Raw genomic sequence first — 21,236 nt, 5'->3', positions numbered from 1 at the left:
ACTGAAGCCCAGAAAGGTTTTTTGCTCATGTATTCAATAATCATTTATTAGACACCCACCGCAAGCCAGGAATGTTAGGCCTGCGAGAAACACAGATGAAAGCCATAGCTTCTTTCCTAGCTGCTGAGGAGACAGATGAGTCAATGAGGAATGTCAGGCAGGGAGCTGAATGCTGAGATTGGGGTGTGGGTGAGTAGGGGAGCCCCCAAACCAGGCTTAAGGGTACAGTCTGGCTCCTTGGAAGACGTCTTGGTTGCTAAGCAAAGCCTTGATAGCCCCAGGGAAGAGGAGGGAAGGGGAGGGCAGGGGAGGAAAGGAAGTCACACAAGGGACAGGACAGTAGTGGGCACCAGCCATACCGTGAGGGCCCTGGCCGTGCTCAGTCACCAGGATTTCCTGGGAACTTGGGAAGAATTTTAAGCAGAGAAGGAGGACATCCTCTGATCTTCACCTCACACATGTCTCTAGGGGCTGCCCATGGGGTGGTACCAAGTTGGGAGTGAGAAATCCATTATAGCCCTTCTAGGCCTGTAGTCTGCAAGGAGCACTGCCAGCTGTAATGATCCTTGATGGTGACGTGGAGGAGAAGGGATGGCTTCCAGAGATACTGGGAGGTGGCAACATTGCCACGCTTCAGCTGTAGGAAACTTCTGCGCTAGGGCTCTTTCTCCAGTCCAGAGCAGTGAGCCCCAAGGAATAAACAGCCATTTAAGAGCTTGCAAGCAGTTCCTTCAGTGACAGAAGGCATGTCCCAGACTTTTAACTCTTTCTCTTCTGTGCTCTCAGTGAATGTGTTTTAGGTCACCTGTGGTCACTGGTACCATCCCTCCCATCCGTGGAAAATAAGCCTACATTTTCTAATTGAACTAAATAGGCTATGACTGCAGTTGATGGAAAATGGGCAACTGTGTGTGCCACGAAGAGTCAAACGCCCTTTCCAGGCTGGCTCCGCGTCCAACATAAATTATCCCCGTATGTCTGCAGAGGGGTTCGTCTTTCAAGTATGAGAAAAGCCAAGAACCTCTCATCCTTATGAAACTCACTTTGAAAAAAATACCCAACATTTGCCAGTTCAATCGTTTTGGATTGGCTTGTGAGCATTAAAACCATTTTTTACTAAGGAAAAATCCCCAGCCAGGCTGAGAAAGCTTATATCAAGTTTCAGCCTGATTCATTTCAAAAACCATCGTGAAACTCGGGACATTTTCTTCACACCACAATGAGTTAGTCATGGAAAGTCTGCCTTCATGTCAGCTAGCACGGCTGCAGTCACGAGAGCACGCTCAGTGCCACCGACAGTTTCTGCTGCCGGGTGGCAAAGTCCCCCCTCCACTGTTAGAAAGCAGAAGCGTGCCGCAGTTGGGGCTCTGAGCCTCCCTCTTCAGCAGGTGACCTCTCTTCTTTCTGGAAGTTGAGCTTTGCTGTCGTGTGTCCAAAAAGTGCTTTTTACAAGCCTCACCTGGAAAGTTCAACGCAGCTGGGTATGCATGCAGAGGTCAAAAGAGGGACTCTGGCCATCCTCTTCTTGAGTGACAGGGACCAAGCAGTCCTGTCGGCCATCTGTCAATCTGTTGAGGAGATGCTGGCGAAGCGTGGCCAGCCTTCAACATGTCCGGATGTTTTTAGTGTAGACCTGAGCCAGTAAAATGAAGCGGGCCAGCCAAGCATCCTCTGCAGCCGCGGCACAGGGTGCTGCCTTCCACCCTGGGTGGCCACCTCATGTCCCGGTAGCGGGCGCCTCTGGAGGCGGCGCTCCTGGAATCAGAGTTTCTTCTTGGGATGGGTTATTCATCTGTCGGCTAGTTCATTTGTTCACCTGTTCCTTCATTCACAGAATATTAAGCACATTTTTCCCGGGAATGTGCTAGACTTTGAGAGCACAAAGATGGGTTTCTGTCCTCCTGGGGTCAGGATCTAAGCTTGGAAGACACATGCCGTGCCTCTGAGTCATTCTGAAAGGGTAATTTATTATGGACAACCTCGTATGTTGTCACACCCTCAACAACGCCCAGGTGGACTTCGTTATTTTAGTGGGCCCTGGGAGCTGGGCGGGGAGCATAGATGGAGTCCTCCCTGGAGCCCTGCAGAAGTTTCCTGGGTGTGACCTTGTGTGTCCCTACACACCAGTGGCCATGCTGAGTCCATGCGGCGGGGCGAGGGGGGCTGAGGCCGTGCCATCCACTCCCCTTGCTCCCCACACCCCGCTTCCACCCCACTCCGCCAGCTAGGTCACCTCACGGCCACCTTCTCCCACTGCAGCCTTTTCTGACTGGTCACCGATCCCCCGAGCCTTCGGGCGCCACTTTGATCAGCTGCTTGGGCGCCTCTGTGGCCCCACACACCAGGTCAGCACTGCCCAGCCTGGCCTGGGAGGAGCCCTCTGCTGCTGAGCCCTACTCCCAACTGCTGGCCTGGGCAGGCCGTCCCCTCAGCAGCCCCGGAACACCCTGCCACTCCCCTGGTGGTGGTGCCCTGGGGCCCTCTCGTCACTGCTCAGTCCAAGCCTTCCTGCTCCCTGCCTGCCCCTAGCCTCTGCCAGAGCAGTGCTTCTCTACGTGGTGGCTTGCTAATGTCACTGGGGAAGACTGAAAAACTGCTTTGCCCAGGCTACACCCCCAAAAATTCAATCCTCACAGAGGGACCCAGGCATGAGTCATTTTTTTTTTAATTGTCCAGGTGATTTCACTGTGCAGCCACGGTGGAGAACCAGAGTGAATTAGCCTTTAACTGTTCACTGCTTCACCCTCCTTCACCCTGCTCATCTTTGGCCTCCAGAGCTTATTTCCGTTTCCAGGACAGAGTCCTGGTACAGGCGGGCCCTCTCAGCCCCTGGTAGTGTCCAACCAAGGCCCTTAGCAGCAGCTCGATTGCTAGAACGTTTAATGGCCTTCTCCATCACCTCCTCTGCATCTGCTCCTCTCTTCTCCCCCAGGCTCCCCTGGCCCCGTGTGCCTCCTGTGCCCTATACCCAGCCCCCACCCTCCAGGAGACCTCCCTGTCCTGGGCCTTCTTCCCTTCTCCCTGTTGGGGAGCCACATGGAGAACTTGCTAAACTCGTATGTAGCGTGCACACAAGAATATCTGTGTAACACCTTTCTATTAACAAAAAGAGGAGGAATGATTGGGGAACTAATTATCCAACAATAGGGGGTTGATTCAATAAATCATGAATTGCAGCGCAACAGAAGATTATGCAACCATCAAAATATTTACAGAGAACTCTTGGAGTCATGGCATATGATGTTAGGTGAAATAAGCTGAATTCAGTTCTCCATATAGTGTGAACTGGACTATCTACTTTTAGAAAAAGAACCTGAAGGGTTATATATATATACTGAAACACTAATAGTGGCCATCTCAGTGTGGTAAGGTTATACTTGACTGTCCTTTGTTATAATTTTATGTTTTTCCTAAAACAATTGTACTTTAAGCATGTACTCCTTTTGTAATCAGAGAAAAAGTGATTCAAAAACTAATTGGGGAGACATTAATATAAGATGATGACCTAGGGCATCAAATGAAGTGTATAATGGGGAATTTTGATTTCAAACAGCATGGAGTTAGTAGAGGTAAGTCCCAGGGTGTGGCCACAAGAGGAACCTTTGAGGAAAATAAGATTCTCTTAAAGGGAAGGCCCCTGAGAGGGTCAGGCCAGTGAGCTGGCTCTCAAGAGGCCCACATAACTATGGGGGTCTTGGCCTGGGCACAAGGTGTGCTGAGCCGACTGGCAAGGTGGGGCTTTTCGGGAGCCTCGCATTGGTCTTAGGTACTGATTGGCTCCCCTGTGGCCTCAGAGCACCACTGATACTTTTCTTTGTTGTCTCTGCAGATAGTTAACCTTTGGTTATACTTCCCTTGCCCTGATAAGATGAGTTCATTGAATAATTATTCATTTACCAGGTGCTAGAATAAAGTCATATAATCTTGGGTATGATGTAATGGTTTGTGCTTGGTTTTGTCTTCCACTAAAGGAAGTAGCCTGCAGACAACACCTGCCTATTCATTAATAGAATAAAGCTGACCATCACACAGCCAGACCACTTACTATAACCACCAAGAAAAGAGCTCTCCCTAAAATAAGGAGGGAAAAAAACACACCTAGTTTTAATCTTTTCTGTCCTGAGCCCCCATATTTGCACTTATAGCAGTTATGGTGCTTTCAGCTGTGAATAAAGGATATCTGATTAAAATTGGCTACAATAACAGAAGGTTATTAATTTTACATAGCAAGAAATCCGAGCACTAGATGATTCCAGGGTCAGTGGGTGGCTCATTGGGGTTGTCAGTCATCCAAAGTCTTTCTATTCTTCTCTGCCATCCTCAAAATCTCCAAGAGCATTGCCCTTGTCTGCCTTCATGGCCATAAGATGACTACCACAGGGTGTGCCTGGGTGGCTCAGTCAGTCAAGTGGCCAACTCTTGGTTTCAGCTCAGGTCATGATTTCAGAGTGGTGAGCCCTGCATCAGGCTCCGTACTAAATGGGGAGTCGGTTTGTGGATTCTCTCTCTCCCTCTGCCTCTGTGCCTTCTCCCTGCCACCCACCCCTACTTATGCTCTCTCTCTCTCTCTCTAAAATAAATAAATAAATCTTTTTAAAAAATGGCTGCCACAGTTCCAGGCAACCTGTCCATGCACAACAGCATCCCAAGCAGGAAAGACGAAAGGGCTGCATATAAATGGCCTTCTCCTCACTTCCTTTCAACAGAGACTGTAGACTTCCCCTTTTCCCTTCAGTAATTCAAATTGGGCTATGTAGCCACCTGTAGATGAATCACAGGCAAAGAGGAGCAGGATTGGTGTCATTGGCTCAGACTAAACATGGTTCCTGAAACAAAACTGGGGCTCCATTAAAAGGAGAATGGGAAATGGTTTGGGAAGGCAGTGCCTGGCATGGCATATGAAATACGACCTACTCGTCAGCAAGAGTTGGCATTCCCACAGTCACAAGCGATAATGGGTCTCTGTGTCAGCCTCTCTCTGCCAGCCATTCCTTTGTGCATCACATACACACATCTACACTGATTTGTAAACCCTCAGAACTAGATAGAATGAGGTGACCCCTTGACCTAACCATTTGTTGAAGAGGGTGGAAAAGTAAAGGTGGAGGCCTTCCTCCTGGACACATGTGAGGTACTGTTATGATCTGGCTGGATGATTCTATGTTCATCTGAGGCTCCCTGAGGGCAGAAGGTAGCCTGGGTATCTGGCCCCATGTGTAACACAGAGTAGCTGCTCAATCATAATGGAGTGAATGAGTGAGCAGATGGATGACCAAAGATCATGTCTCCATTGAGTGATACATCTCGAAGCAGAATGGTGCTGGGTTCTGGGAGTTATCTGGAGATGTAGAAGCTTGCTCTCCACCTCCAGGGAGTTTATAGTCTAACTAGGGTGATGGCCAGGCTGTGGCTGCACAACCAGAGGAGGAGCCTGCCCTTTCATCTCTTTTGAAAATCAATGTTCAGCATTCACGTCCCATGACTATCATACCTTGTGATAACTGCTTTTTGTGTTGAGACCACAAGAATGTTTATCTAGCAAAATGAACTTGCATTTGTGGAAGAAAGAGGATTCCTCCTTTACCCCTTTTTCTGTAGCTTTTAAAGACTTACCGTGTTTATTGGATGACCAGAGGATGGAAATCACCTTCATAAATCCAGACGTGAAGGATGAGTATTAAGGAAACGAGGTGCTTGTGGCCTGTTGTAAGAATCTTTCCTCATGCCCATTATTGCTCTTAAATCTCTGTTTTACTTTTGTTTTAGACCTAGAAGGTTTTGACTCCGTGGTATCATCTACTGAGAAACTCAGCCACCCAACCACAAGCAGACCCAAAGCCACGGGGAGACGGCCCCCGTCCCAGTCCCTCACATCCGTAAGTGTCTACTCGCTTCTGCTGCTGCTGAAAAGCAGGGCAGGCTGGAGACTCCAGCCAAGGACTCCCCTGCGACTGGCTGATATGAGGACAAGCCAGAAGAGGGAGGCCAATGAGATACACTGCTGACCAAAAGTGATTGGAGAGTCTTCTGGAATCAAGCAGTATTTCTTTCCCTTGTTCTTTGCATATCTGCCAGTGAAGTGGGCACTACCTAGTCCCACTTTCCTTCTCTCTCCTTCCAGACTGATCCTTATTTGACCCTGAATGAAATTGGTAAGAAAAAAAATGTCATGTTTTATGGTGGGAGAGGAGAGCGAGGCTCGTTTGGTCTATAAGCAAAACTTTGCTAAAGAATGATCCACCACTTATACAGGTGCATGACAGTGGCCAAGCTTTTTTCTCCCAAAGCGCCATTATTGGCACCCCTCCATGGAACCCCACACATGCCTTTAGGAGATTGCTTGTAACATACAAGGTACGTGGTCATATAGAAGAGATAAGTCAGAACACTCCAGATAACCCACAGAAGTTTTTTGTTTGGGTCATTTTGAATAACTTCTTTCCTCACTGGAATCCTGTAACACATTTGTTGTACCAAATTTCAACAGTGAAATGCACAAAGAAGAAAGTAAGTGACCTGTGCCTGTAATCCTGCTTTCCAGAGCTAAGAACTGTTAACCACTTGCTGTCTATCTGTAGCTTTTATTTAAAATTCTATTTGTATATATAACGTTATTTCTTCCAAATGGGGTACATAGTACATGCCTTCCCCCCCTTTATTGTGCACCTTTCTCCCCAATCATTGCCCATTCTTCCATGATGTCACATTTAATGGCTGCCTAGTGTTCCAACCTGTGAGTGTATGAGAGTTTACCTAGTCAGTGCACTATTATTGGACACTAATGTTGCTTCTACTTCTTTATTATAAACACGGGAGTGAATGTCATTGGAGAAAAAATCTTGATGCATCCACAAGCAGTGTCTCTCTCTCTTTCTCTCTCTCTCTTTCTCTCTCTCTCTTTCTCTCTCTCTCTCTCTCTCTCTCTCTCTCTTCTCCCCCTATCTCTATATAGCACATTGTCTTGTCCTTGCTGGGAATGCAGGTCTAAGGCCTTATGACCTTCATTCACCCAGATACATCAAGGAATTAACCTTTTGCAGGTTTTCCAGAACATTTTTCTACTTCCGCCTCATCACTGATCCCCCCCGAAGAGGTCCTCATTTAGAAGAAAAAGAATGCCACTTCCTTTGAACCTCTTCTCTCATTTCTGTTGAGTTTGGGGGTGTGGTTTGAATCATGCTATTTTTCCTCTTTGTATGAAACAAACCTCACTATGTGTTGATACCTTTTTTGGAAGAAAGACTTGACAAAGTGGCTTACTTTTTCACTCTTTATTTAGAGTTCTGTGTCACTACCATCTTTCCTCTCCCTACACCCTCCCCAACATGCCTCTCTCACACACAACCTATTTAATTTCTTCTTAGTCTCTCTAAGTGTTTGATCCTACCTCCCACATCTTCTCTATAAATCCTTCTTCAGTTTTGTTTTTCCTCCAAATTCTTCCCAACTTTTCAAGATCTAGAGGGCCTTGAGGCATCCAGAATTAAATACAGAGAAAGCCAATTTACCATCCCCCACCCCACCCTTGATTCATACATCCCATGCCTGGGGATTTGTGTATATCTGGGGAACCGCATAAAGGCACCTCATCTTCACTTGCTCTTAGCCTACACCTTTGGTCATTCACTCATTCAGCTAATATTTATAGGCATTTATGGCATGCGGACTCAGCTCTGAGCCAGGTGCCAAGGAGTGAGCCGTACCTGGTCCCTGCCCATGGGAAGCTTATGGCACTGTGACTCAAAGTTGGGCATTTTATGTGGAACGATTTCATTCGTAGACCTAAAATAACAGGATACATTTGTGCTTTAAAGAAGTATAATTACTCTCTTCTGTTTGTTCCCACCCATCCCCACATGGCTGTGTCCTTTGAATTTGTATTTGCTCTTCCTCCATTTAGCGCCCATAGGTCTTTCATAGCAAAATGGGATCGTGGATATGGACCTATTCCTAACAGGCCACTCCAGGGAATGACTGGGCAAAGGCACCTGTCAGAATTCCCCAGCCTGGGGCCTCTCATCCTAGTCTGAGCTATTTATGTTTATTGAATTCATAGAGCAAGCTTTGATTGGCAGCTCATGAACTGTAGGTTACACAGGAGGAAGCTGGCTTTTTGAATAAAATCTCAAAGCGAGGGGATACAGGCATTGCAAGGTGGTTAAGCAGTTAAGCTTAGATTAATAAGAAAGCTTAGTTGGAGGTATTATTCTAGGTAATTGGATTTTCAGATAAAACAAAGATTAACAAATAAGACCTTTTAGTTTTAAAACTTTGCTTACAAATCCCTAGATATATTAGTTTTCTGCCTTAGAAAATCGAGTAAACAGAATAAAATAAATATGGTGTGATGTAGGCATTATTTTTCTGTAATGACACCAGTGATGATTCTAAATGGAACATTTTTCCCACCACCAGGGTAGACAGCAGAGAGCTGCGGCTAAATACGAGCTCACCCAAAGAGATCTCTGGAAGATGCTTTGTTTAAAAAAGATCCCTTGCCATGGGAACTCTTATTTTCATTTGCTTTATCCTGAAATAGCGAAATTCTAGCACAGGAGTCATTTATATCCAAGTGAACTCCAGTGAGTTGGTTTACATTCATCCAGCCTTTTGATATTCACAGTGAGGCAGAAAGGGTAGGAGTATTATCCCCATATTTTACCAAAAGATGCTGTCATTCTGTACATATAGCTTAGTGAAAATAGAATCTACAACAGATGTAGATTGTCCATGGCAATGAGGGTGAAGATTTAGCAGTTGGTCCCACAATTAGAGGTGAGCTTGCCCTCTGGCAGGCAGGGGTGTGCCCTGGAGCTGCAGAAATGCTCCTCCCTGGCCTGCAGGCCTGTGACCTCCTGCCCCCTGAATGGTTTCCTCTCAGATAAGTTCTTGCAGGCACTTCACTATGCCTTAGATCTCGTGGTCCTGGAAAATGATCCAAAGGGAATGGAAGAAAGGCAGGTTGGAGGCAGCCTCGTCTTGCCCTGTGTCCCTCCCCACTGGATTGTCAGCCTTGCAAGAGCAGGGACCGTGTTCGGCATGTCATCTAAGTTCAGCACCAAGCTCAGTGCTTAGTACACAGTAGCAAATGTTCACAGAAAGAAGGGAGGCTCCGAAGGATGGAGGGAGCAGGAAGGGCTGGGTGATGCAGGCCTGCACAGGTGACATGACCGACGGGCATCAGTGCAAAGATCTCATGGAAAGATCCCTGCTGTAGGAAATCTTGCTTCCTAATCCCAGTTCTGCCACTATCTTTAGTGCACAGATAATAGCACCCTTTCTGCCTCTCGAGGTTATAATGAGCAAACAAAACAGTAATATCGAGTGCTTTGAAAAGCATACAGCATTATGTTAACAAAAGCTATGTCAGCTAAGGTGTAATTCTGACAAAAGCGTTTTCTTTTGGCTTTATCCAGTCTTCCCTTTCAAGCCCTGATATCTTTGACTCCCCAAGTCCCGAAGAAGATAAAGAGGAACACGTTTCGCTTGCACACAGAGGAGTGGAAGCATCAAAGAAAACTTCAAAGACTGTTACCATATCCCAAGTGAGTGACCAGCCACGGCAAGGGGGTCCTGACAGCACGGACCCCTCCCTGCCTTTATGCGTACGCTCTGACGAGGAGTTACAAACCAAACAAGGATCAACAGATGTTGTAGTCAGGCTGCTATAAAAGAGAGCCCTAGATGGGGTGGCTTAGAGACAACAGAAATTTCTTTCTCACGTTTCTGGAGGCTGGAAGTCTGAGATCAGAGTGTCAGCACGGTCAGGTTCCAGTGAGGGCCCTCGTCAGGGTTGCAGACCACTGACTTCTCATTATAGCCTCATGTGGTGGAGAGAGGGTGAGGGAGCTCTCTGAGGTCTCTTTTCTAAGGGCACTAATTCTGTTCACGCGGGTTGCACCCTTATGACCCGATCGCCTCCCAAAGGCCCCACCTCCTAATACCATCACCACAGCGGGGCAGGATTTCCATGTCTGAACTTGGGGCAGGGTGGGGGGGCACAGACAGTCCAGTGCAACAGAGAATGCAAGGTTTTGTCACCCTTCAGTAATAGTTATTGCTTTAGTCCCCAAATCCCTGAAGCGTGTTTCAAAGTCCCTAAAATTGGACAGTCTCTCTGAGATAGAGGTTTCGTTGTTGATTTTCCAAGTTTTCTCTTGTGGTTTGATCTCTTCTTCATACCATCGGCCACACATAAACGTATACTCTCACACACCAACGTCACTGTCACCACCGTCACCAGAGCAGCTTGAAGAAGGAATGCACCACATACATCAAATGCTGTGCACCCTACCCACACGTCTAGGCTTTTGTGTTCAAAAGTGATGGTGTCACAGATTATGTTGAGGCAGCACACGACTTTGAATAACTAGTGGGGGGGTCCCTTAAAGAAAAGCTGATTTGGGTTCATTTATTACAATAAATTTAGAGTCTAAAAGCATTTCTGTTTCATTGCATGCCCAGGAAATGGTATAGCTATTTTAAATCGCTGGCTTGTGAGAAACAAAGAAGACAGTGGGTAGCAACTGTGTGTGGCTCTTGAAGGACACCCTGTACTAATCCTGTTCACCCTCTGAATGAACAGGACTAGTGTTCTCATGCTAAGGGAACCCAGTCAATTGGAATTATTTTCCATACACATTAGCAACTGCTTTCTGCCTAACAGCAGAAAATTGCAGTCATTTTTTTAAGACACTTGAACCGGGAATTAACACAAAGAAATCACAGGGTGTGTGGGATTTTCCTTCTCGCAGATTTAAGAATTTACACATATGTCTAGATTTTCTTAAAAACCCGGGCTAAAGTAAGCAAAACTGTGATCCTCTAAAACACATCAATGGTAGTTATTCACAAAACTGAAGCATTCTTCCTTTATGAAAGGATTCCATTTACAGAAATTGGGCTTAGCCTCGGTTTCTGATGAGCATAGGTATGCCTACCGCTGCATGCTCTCTGCCTTCCCCGGGGTGTCTCTGGGGTGACACCTGCTGGTGGGCCGTGGCTCTTTGGGTTTCAGATTCTCACAATTCCGTCCCAGTAGTCTTATTTCCTTTCCTGGAAGTTGTCATGTCATGTTGTCTATTACTTCTATAAATTCCACCTGAACTAATCCGGTCAGGGTGTATGGTGGCTGATGCTCTGCGAGGGCTCGCGAAGGTTCTTGTCAGCTGCAGTGGGCTGAGAGAGAGAGTTGCTTGGGAAATGCTGAAGGAAGCGTTGGTTGAAGAGTTGTCTGGAAGTCAGTCTGTGAGGAGGACGTTGGTCGGTTGGAAGAGGCACGGGAGGATGCAAGCTGGGAAGTGGGGAGAAGTATGAGCCCAGGAACAGGCAGGAAGCCGAGAAAATAAAAGAAGCCAAGAATATGATGACAGGAAAGCATGACTGGTCACGCTCAGGCAGCCACAGTCGTGGTATGGGGCTCGAGGGTCCAGCCGGCAGGGCAGAGGATTGAAGCCCAGGCCTGCCCGTTATTAGCAGTGAGACTTGGGGAATTTGCTGACCACGTGCCTAAGCCTCAGTTTCCTGCTTTGTCAGAAGCGTACGCCGGCTGATCCTTGGCATCTAGCCGACGGCCGGCATGCGACCGGAGCTCCATAAATGTCACTCCCTCTTCCCTCTTACTACAACTCCTACAGCAGTAAGCACAGGACAGCAGATCGCCGTGCCTGGCAGCAGAAAGCACTTTTCCTCAATGGTAACTTGGCAGAGAAAAGGCGGGCAGAGAGGCTGGGAACGATGGCCCATCTGCTTCTGGCTCACTGTGCCCAGTCTCTCCCTCTAGCACAGCCGGAATCCGCACTCTCCTCCTCCCCGTGCCAGCCAGGCCCCTTCTTGGCTCTTGCCCTGGGCACCTGCTGCTGGAGGAGTCCCAGCTGTGTGCCGGGCTCCACCAGCAGCCTCAACTTCCCCGTCGCTCAGCCCCTCAGCTCCCAGCATCCTATCTGCTGCTTGCCCTCCTCCCCACCTGCCCTAGGTCTCGGGATCTCCCCTGCCCCGGGGTGGCCCTGCTCCCCTCTTCCTTCCCGCTCCCTGTGCCCTCCCGGCCTCGGCCGGGCCGCTCCTCCATCAGGCCTCCTCCGCCTCCAGCCTGGCCTGCTGCTGGTCTTTCCCCGAGGATATCATCCAGCTCGGCGTCTCCCATCTTTGAAAGCACACAGAACCCTTGCATGATTGCGCCTCCTCCCGAGGCTTCTCCGTGAACGCTCTCTTGCTCCCATCTTCCATCTTCAGCCAGGGTTTCTGAAAAGAGAGTCCTCAACGTGCAGGCCGCACGCTTCCCCTCCTGTCCAGGTGCTGACCCGCCGTGAGCAGGCCTCGGTCTCCTGTGTTGCACCAAATGGCCCCCAGCCCCTGTTTTCCTCTCAGCACCCTTGACCCACTTATCCAACCCTTCTTTTCCTTCTGGAAACCCCTCAGGTCTTCTGGTCTTGCTTCATCTCCTCGCGTGGTGCTGTCGCGGTCCCCAATGGCTCTCACTTCTCTTCCCACCCCGTCAATTCAGGGAGCCCCCAGGTCCCGCCACGGGCCTCTTCTCCCCAGCTTCGGGGTTATTCACCCCCACGGTGCCACTTCCTCGAGGGATTTCTCTGGCCCAGCTTACATTTTATTCCTTGGCTCTGCCCCCTGGACACATCCCCCTTGGCTCTCCCTCGGGCTCCCGAAACTCAGTGTATCAAACTGTCCTCCGGGCCTTGGGGCTGTTCCTCCTGCCGTGAAAGGTACGACCTCCACGCCTGCTCCCTCCGTCCCCACCCGTGGCCCTGCAGCCTGTCTGGAGCCACATCTGCGGGGTGTCTGCTCCCTGAGGCCAGGCACCCCATCTCTCGTTGGAAGAGCCTGCCTTCGCCACATCTCTCCGAGCTATCCCTGCTCTGTTCCCTTGGCCACCATCTGTCAAAGCCCCACCATTCCTAGCTTTCATTGTAGGAGAACCTCCCAGCAATCCTGTCAGCCTCCAGGCCCTGCTGCAGCCAGAGTCGTCATTAGCTTTGTGCAGGATGCTTTCACCCCATCCCACAAGCCTGCTCTGCCTCCCCAGCCTGAGCCCCCCACCCTGTGCTGTCCTTGCTGCCGAGTGCCTGCTTGCCATGTGTCTCATGCCTTTGCCGAGCCCATTCCCTCCTCCTAGAACCTTTCTTTCTGGTCACCCTTGCTTTTCTGGCCGCCTCCTCATCCTCCTCCAGGATGGGACTGTCAGCAGCACCCTGCCGCCTTCCCTCGGGGACAGTCGGTCCCTTTTGTGTACTTCTGTGGCTCTCTGTGCTTCCCGCCCTGTGTGCAGAACCCCCACGGCTGCAGTGTGTCGGCTAGTCTGTCCTCACCTTCCTGTGTTCTGAGCTCTTGGGAGCTAGGAAAATGCTTTGCTCACTTCAGAGTTTGCAGAGCCTAGCAAGCAGGTGGGCCTCCAGACTTGTACATTCAACCAGCTAGGGACTACCTGTCCAGGTGGGTGGTCACATTTAAAACACACAGGAGGAGGCACTTGAAGCGAGGAGGCCTGTGCCAGGTAGGCCTCTGGGGGCTCATGGGTGAAGGGATGAGTGACAAGTGTGTATCGAGAGGTGAGTACAAGGATGTAGATGGAGGACTTCCTTGAACATGAATCCCTGGCCTGAATCCTCCCTGCCTTCCCTCATCACAGGTGTCCGACAACAAAGCATCCCTGCCACCCAAGCCAGGGACCATGGCTGCAGGTGGTGGTGGCGGGCCAGCCCCTCTGTCCTCGGCAACATCCTCCCCCCTGTCATCCTCTTTGGGAACAGCAGGACACAGAGCCAACTCCCCGTCTCTGTTTGGCTCGGAAGGAAAACCAAAGATGGAGCCTGCGGCCAGCAGCCAGGCGGCCGTGGAGGAGCTAAGGACGCAGGTCCGCGAGCTGAGGAGCATCATTGAGACCATGAAGGACCAGCAGAAGTGAGTGTCTGGGGCCCAAGTTGCTCTCCACTGGGCCAGGGCCTCATTCTGCAAGCCTGGGTCCCCCACCTGCCCAAGTGTGTGGCCCGCTTCCCCAGGGTGGTGGCAGCAGGTATGGGATGGGCTTGAACCTGAGAGGCTTCGTGTCACGCAGCTCCTTGTGTCAACCAGGTCTGCTGCATACAGGGAGGGCACGGGCTGGCCGCCGGGTACACAGCAGTCACTTACCAGGACTAATGCACTCGGCAGGCTGCTAAAAGAAAGATCTTTAAATCCCCATAAAATACGGTATGCATGTATTTTAATAAGCCCAACAGCCCACCTTTTCCTGTAGCACCAGAAAAATTGCAATTTCTTCAGTTAACTGTCTGATGAAATAATTGGCTTGCATTTAGAATCTTTAAACCCAAGACTTTATATTCAGCAAGATGTTCTCCCCATGAGACTCGGGGCTCTCTCCATGCATGCCTGCACATGCTCTCCACATCCTTGGTCCTCAAGGAGCACTTAGATGAGGAGAAAGACCTGTAAAAAATAAACAGTACACGTAAATATTACCCGGGATACCGTCGTATGCAGTGACAGAAACAGTGAAAGGGTTAGAAGTCGGAAAGTACTTAATCTGAGTAAACTGAGGCTCAGAGTTAAGGGATCAGTTAGCTCTTTCTTGGAGGAATTAGCAGGGGGAAGCGTCTATAGAGGTGTTTCCTGAATGGGATTTTGAAAAACGATGTAGAATCCACCGAGAGCAGAGCAGTGCAGTAGACGCAACAGTACGAGGAGGTTCGTGGGCACAGCCTGGTGGCTGGTGGCTCAGTACAGCCCTGGCGCCTGGCCTCCTGGATGGGGAGGTGCCCAGGGCAGTGGTGGGTGATGGGCCAGAGACCCGCCAGCACACCCTGGGAGCCTGTCTGCAGCTAGCAGAAGCCCTGGCACTTGCCTCCCTGCGCGGAGCTAGAGAGCCCTGGTGTGTTTTGGGGCCACGTACTTTGAGCAGTATTGTTGGGTTAAAAAAAAGCTGATTTCTTCTCTAAAGGACAGCTCAGCACCTTCACTGTACATCAGGAAGATGGAGAGGATAATGTATGCTATTTTTTGGAAATGTACCTTTTCTCTAGAGCACCCTAGGACAAGGGTTATGAGCAACTCACTTGGCGCATTATGGCTCCGTTCAGGTTCTGCTTTACTCCAACTGGGAGGGGCCGTATGAAACTAGGCCCCCTGTTCTCACCCCCTACCTGGACAGTGCCCATCAAATAACTGCAGAATCAGCAGGATGGAGCTAGAGAGGCTCTCGGGGCCAGCCAGGCTGCCTCTCACTCGTCAAAGCCCCCAGCTCCTCTCTGGGTCTGCAGGTTACAGGTTTGGGTATCCACAGGCCCCATCCATGTCCGGATGGCACGTGTCTCCTGCCCAGTGAGCCCATGGCCCCAGTATATCCCAGAGCACTGGGTCTCAGCCTTCTGCAGAGGACCATTATTGGATCAGACTGGCCTGGATCCAGGTCTTCAGCCCTTTGGGCCCTCCGAGGGGTACCTGGAACGGCTGCAATGGCCTGTGCCTGCCTCAGAATGAAGACGCCCTGGTGCTTTGAGGCCTCTCCACCCGGCACTCCTCCCCACTGTGCAGCCAGGGCATAGATGCCCACGATTGCCCTTCCCCAGCCCATGTCTTCTTGAATCGACATGTCAGAGAGGTCCTGTCCCATGCCTGCCTCTCACAGCTGCCACGCCCGTGACCACGGGGTCCCTAAAACCTCTGGCCCAAGCTCTAAGCGTCCCCTCCCTCTCAGCCTTCAGCAGAAGTCCCTCTTGACTCCCCTCCTCCACACACAAGCTGCTTCTCACCTCCCTGCTCCTGCCCTAGCTCTTCCCCAGCAATCCCCCATCTTCCTTCCTCCTCGTGGGCTCCAGGCCCTTTTTTCACCAGTTCAAGACTTAGTGACTTTCTTTGCACTGGCTTCCCCAACTACGTCTTCCAATCTGTAGGACTCAAGGCTCTGCCTGCCATAGTCTTCCCTGAGTCATGCTTTCTGCTGAGGATCTCAGCTACTTGTTTCCTAAGCTCTAAGTAGTGCCTAGCTGAGATAGAGGTGCCTAGCATGGGCTTCAGTAAATACAGTAACGAATCACAACCGGTTAATGTCCAAGACCCCGGTGTGTTGACAGCAGGGTCAGGACACTAACCCACGTGCAGGGACCGTCACGGTGCTCATCTGAAGTGAGCAAATGTAGTATAACTTAGGCCATATTTATTATACTGTCTCTGCAGTCCTTGTGTTTTGATTTTCCAGTCCAGTTTGTAAAAATGTACATGGAAAATGGAACATCTGCTACCCTAAAATGGAGTACATTTCTCTGATCAGAGTGGCAATAGTAGCAGCATCCTAAGTAGAGAGTCCTGAGTTTGCAAGATGATTCATTTCGTTCCACTTCATTATTTAATGTTATAAAGGGCATTAGTTTGCATGTCCTAACTCATGTCTACCATCTCTGTGACATGATTACTGTATAGTTCAGCTATTTTAACTCCAAGATTTCAGGTATTACTATTTGTGAGATTTTGTGCGAATCTGTGAAAGCATAGCAGTAACCTTTTATTAATTTAAAACTGTGAAAGTGAAACATACATGGGGTGACAAAAATGTCTGCAGTGAGAATTATTATGTAAAAACATTTAAAGACCAGCGATCCTATAACAAAGGGCCAGCGAGAGGGAAGGCAACAGAATCTGAGCCTGGATACCTAGAATCTAGCCATCGGGCAAGTCAGGCCACTTCTCTGGACTCACCTTCCCCATCCTCTTTTAGGAGAAGCTTGGACCAATGGATTTCAAGGTCATTTCAGACCTTCTGTTTGATGGCCACAGATTGGGGGAGCCCAGAAATAATAGCAAGCCTCTCTGTCTGCAGTAAATGTCAAGCAATAACAATGCAAAGAAAGAACATAATGTTTTGTCCACATGTTTGTTGTAAAAGGCTCAGATGGATTTTGTGGTGATGAGAGGCTTCTTATCCCTTATTGGCGAAGTCCGGGCTTCTGTTTAATTTCATGGCCATTTGCTTTTCAGACGAGAGATTAAGCAGTTACTGTCAGAGTTGGATGAAGAGAAGAAAATCCGGCTTCGGTTGCAGGTGGGTCCCTCAGGGTCCTGCTGCCTCGTGAGAGGCTCAGTCAGGGGTGGGGACCGCCTCATGGCTTCATTTTGAAAGTAGATGATGGTTACTTCTCTGCAGATTCAGATGTGCTTCCCCTGGCAATTTTCTTAGAACTGTGTAGGCTCACTTCGCATCCTCTGCTGCGGTCCAGGAGGTCTTCGGAAAGGGAGCCAAGAGTGAATGTGACCCCAGTTGGGGTTCTCATTTGGAATTTATCTGAAACGTCTCCTCTCTGAAAAGTTCCCTCCGATTTCTAAAGGCCTCATTATAGTAACTGCCAGAGGGCATGGTGCTGGGGGTCTTCATTGCCAGCTGGCTTCTGTCATTGGAACTCCAAGGACCACAGCTGTCCACACTCAGCACTTGCTTTTCATCTCTTCTCCCCGAGGGCTGTGTCAGTCCTGCCAGGGCATCAGAGCCCTGTCCCCCTCCATCCCCTGAACCAACTCAGCCATTACCAAATGGCAGAGAACATGTGGGAGTTGCAAAAGGCCAAAGGCAGACTTTGAGCTTTCATCCAGTTGGTGTCCTTGGTGGTACCTGGGACCCATGCTTCCCATCACTTTGGGGGGCACTGAGAGACACCCCCTTGGGCCCGACCAGACACCACTGCCTTCCAACACCGCTAGGTGGTCCAGCCCATCGGGACAGCCCACTCTGCCCCCTGACCGGGACACTGGAACTCTTGCTGCTTTTGACAAATTTTGGCTACGGGTAGCCTGAGAAGGCACATCCCCACCATTTCCTAGCGCCGCGTGTCTGTGTGCCTGTGCTTTAGGTTTCTGTCACTCTGGCCTCGTTGTCCGCTCGTCATTCAGATGTCACTTCACCCATTCCACCTTGAAGAGTGTCAGGTTGATTATCATCTTTCATTCGACCAAGTTGATTATCTTTCAGCTTCTCTCAAAGCAGTGAATTCATTATGATTTTGTCCGGCTCTTGTTTTTCCTTTATAGATGGAAGTTAATGACATAAAGAAAACTCTTCAATCAAAATGAATACTTGATCAATGAAATGTCACATTATTCATCCTGAGTCCAAGACTCAAATTTTCCGCCCCAGCCAAAATAACCTTGTGCCAAAAGATTAAAGGTTTGCCTCCACACGTCCCTGTTTGAAAGATTAGCACAGAAGTCTTGATAGCACAACACAAATTCCATCCAAGAGGAGACTCTTCCCCCGGTATAATCCTGGGCACAGCACTGGTTGTGACTTAGAGCGAATTGTGCTAAAGGCTTTTTTACTGAGATCTCACGCGAAACGAAAACTCAGGCAGTTTAGTCCATAGTGGTACTATTTTGATGATATTTTCCATTAATAAAATGTAATTTCCGATTATTCGTTTACAAGCTTTATAATTTTATGATTTTTTTAATCGTGTTTTGTCACAGAGTCCCCCAGTGTCTGTATCACACATAGTCCAGAGCGAGCGTCCCATTCTTTTGCTTCAGGCAGAAAACTGCCTCGCTTTGTGTCCCCCCTAGGATTCTATTACATATGCAATTTTAGGTCCGACCCATCTCTTCCCCTGCCAGCTGACCCCGCCACCCTAAGATAAATTTTAGCTTATATATGATGGTATATTTACAAGAGAGAGAAAGAGAAAACCTGGTATTTGCAATGACCTGTGCCTTCTTTTTACCACCCTCTTGATTGGAGCTTTTGTGATGCAGCTACCATGATTCAAAGGAAAAACAAACAAACAAAAAACAAAACACCTTTTTTTAAAAGCGACTTCTCAGAGTCCACTAGAGGCCACTGTCTTCGAAGCTTCTGTCACCTAGCCAAAGGTCCCAGGAGGAGACAGCTGTGAAGCTGGGCGTGCTCTGTGGTACCAGCTATTACGTCGAAGTCCTCCTAGTTGTAGGTTGTTCATGGAACTAGAAGTGTCACCCTTGCTTGATTTTTCATCAGCCAAGTTAAACCCCTGCTTCCTGTCCTTTGCACCTTTTGCGTGAACAGAATATGCATTATGAAAGCAAAAATAAATAAACGTAAAATGCAATGAAAACAAGGGGGGGAAGTTGTGTTATTTTCTGCCCTGGGTTGCCCGTGTGTGCTGGTGTTCAGACTGTACCCACATAATGGCATTTGCCTTGTTCTCCTGTAACCCCCCTCCTCAGGTCCGAGAGAATGGGGGGACGCTGTTGTTGAAGTGTAGCCATTGGATCTTTCTTGCATTTATGGAATTGCTTTCTCCGTCCCAAGGAAACCAGTGTTTGCCTGTCCGCTCTATCTCTGTAGCAAATGAACAGCTCAGCCTTAGACTATGTAACTGTTTCCTCATCCTTAGCTGAAAATAAGGGGGTGTACTGTATTGCAAGATTGTTTGGGGACTGGGGGGTGGGGGGTGGTCCCTTCAGGACCCCTGAAGGTGTTTTATGTGTTTCTCCAAAGCTGCTTTGTCTATTTCCTGAGTTTTAGAGTGAAAGTACTAAATATTAATGGATTTGCACAACCGCAATGAAGGAGAATGGATAACATGGAAGGAGTGATGCAAAAAAGAAATCACCACATGTTATTGGTTATCCAAAGTATTACAAACAAATGTCTCTTCCTTCCTCTCTCCCTTCCCCGCCTTCCTCTTGCCTCCACGCTCATCCTCGCTGCTTGAGGCTACTACTTCCCCCCGAGTACTGTCCTTACAGAGCCCGACACCCTGTCTTCCAGGATGGGGGCATGATGACAGGAAGGGAGACCATAAAGAAAGAAACCCCCCGCCCTGCATCCCCATGTCTGGACAGATCGCCTTTTCATCAGCCTTGCTCACAGGGTGCTTGGGGCCGGGAGCACCAAGTTTCCGAGGGCAGCGTAAGACATTCCTGAACCCCTTCACTCTTCTAAGCATTTCTACGTTAAACTTAAAGCCTTGAGAGATTTCCCACCGCCTAGTGTAAGAATGAGGATTGAATTCTTTGACATTTGGATTTCTCATTTACTCATCGTGAAGATCCCTAACGCTCTAGTTTTATATGATGTGTATACAGAGTAGGATTGTTATAATGAAATTGAGAGGTTGAGCGCCCTCGTGGGGCACTAGCAACCTGGAATGTAGAGGGCTATCATCTTCCCCTTGTAGAAGCCACGGGCTTTCTTTGTATGAGGAGAGGGCAAAGTGATTCTAGAAGGAGGAGTTGGCCTAACTAGCTTCCTTACTGCCCCTTGGGCTAACCAGCCAGAGGATTCTACATTATGGAACTGCTGAGCCACTGTCCGAACAGCCACCACCTTGACTCTACAAAATGGACCCGTCAAGAATATTGAGAAGCTTGGAAAGATCACTTGAAAAAATTCTTTTGCATTCAGCATGGACTCGACCAGCATCTATGGAGATTATTTTTTTGCTTCATTTTCTAAAATTGTATTTAGAAAAGTCTTAAGTATTGTGCTTTGTAAAGAAGATGATTAAAATGAAATTTTGTGAAAATATTTTTGTTCAAAGTTGTCATGGTCCAAGAGGAATGATTTCTTGGAATTCAAACCATTTTTCTCCATTTTACACAATTTGATTACTCTTCTAGAAATGTCTTTGGAAGACATGGAATATAGTACCCCTCACCCCACTTATCTTTCCCAAGTGAACAGAAATAACCCATTAAAATCCATGGCTGTGAATTCCATTTTTACATTGTTGGATTTTACATTCATATTTCGGCAGAAAATTCTAGTTAGGTCTACATTGTTTTTTAGTGTAAAAATCATTAAATTATCATTATTCAAATAATTGTGTAAGGCCACTTTTATTCATCCACAGCCCTCTAGACAGCATACTTAAGTACCTGATTTGTTTTCTTCCATAAAGACAGCCTGTGTCTATCATCACATGTGTGTCTTTGGTTACTATTGGTGGAGTTTTATTTCCTTTCATAACCAGCTCCTTGATGGGAAAACCACAGGGTGTGTAATTTATTGCTCACAGTTGCCACAGTCTGTATTAAAAATAATCCCCAGGTCCCACAAAGCCCTTTGTATCCTAACCTGAGGTCACCAGGGTCTCTGTTCTGTATCAGATTAGGTTTTAGTTCTCTAGCTATTTTCACACAAATTAATGTCAAGATATTTTAGACCAAGAGGGGCTGGTGAAAAGCTTTTCTTTTTGGTTCGATACAAATGAGACGTGTAACAAAGCATCACGTGCGTGGGTGCTAGGCGTTCGGCACAGCTG

The 21,236-nt window shown here is 48.4% G+C and overlaps 1 protein-coding gene across 13 annotated transcripts in view; it reads left to right on the top strand.

Moving 5' to 3' along the window:
- The window catches only part of SH3KBP1 (SH3 domain containing kinase binding protein 1), a 339,617-nt gene extending 319,117 nt beyond the window's left edge, over positions 1–20,500 (top strand). For 10 of the 13 annotated variants that reach the window (XM_038586998.1, XM_038586992.1, XM_038586993.1 and 7 more), the window contains 5 exons: positions 5,767–5,876; positions 9,417–9,545; positions 13,643–13,914; positions 16,984–17,047; positions 18,028–20,500. In XM_038586998.1, coding sequence (XP_038442926.1) covers positions 5,767–5,876; positions 9,417–9,545; positions 13,643–13,914; positions 16,984–17,047; positions 18,028–18,069 — 617 coding nt within the window. In that variant the 3' untranslated portion in view covers positions 18,070–20,500. The remainder of the gene's footprint in view (positions 1–5,766; positions 5,877–9,416; positions 9,546–13,642; positions 13,915–16,983; positions 17,048–18,027) is intronic. The other 3 variants (XM_038586995.1, XM_038586997.1, XM_038586999.1) reach the window with 1 other exon arrangement.
- Positions 20,501–21,236: the final 736 nt, after the last annotated feature.

Source organism: Canis lupus, chromosome X, assembly GCF_011100685.1.
Source record: "Canis lupus familiaris isolate Mischka breed German Shepherd chromosome X, alternate assembly UU_Cfam_GSD_1.0, whole genome shotgun sequence".
Classification (NCBI taxonomy): Eukaryota; Metazoa; Chordata; class Mammalia; order Carnivora; family Canidae; genus Canis; species Canis lupus.
The sequence above is the reverse complement of the archived record's forward strand: the minus strand, read 5'-3'. Positions and strand labels throughout refer to the sequence as shown.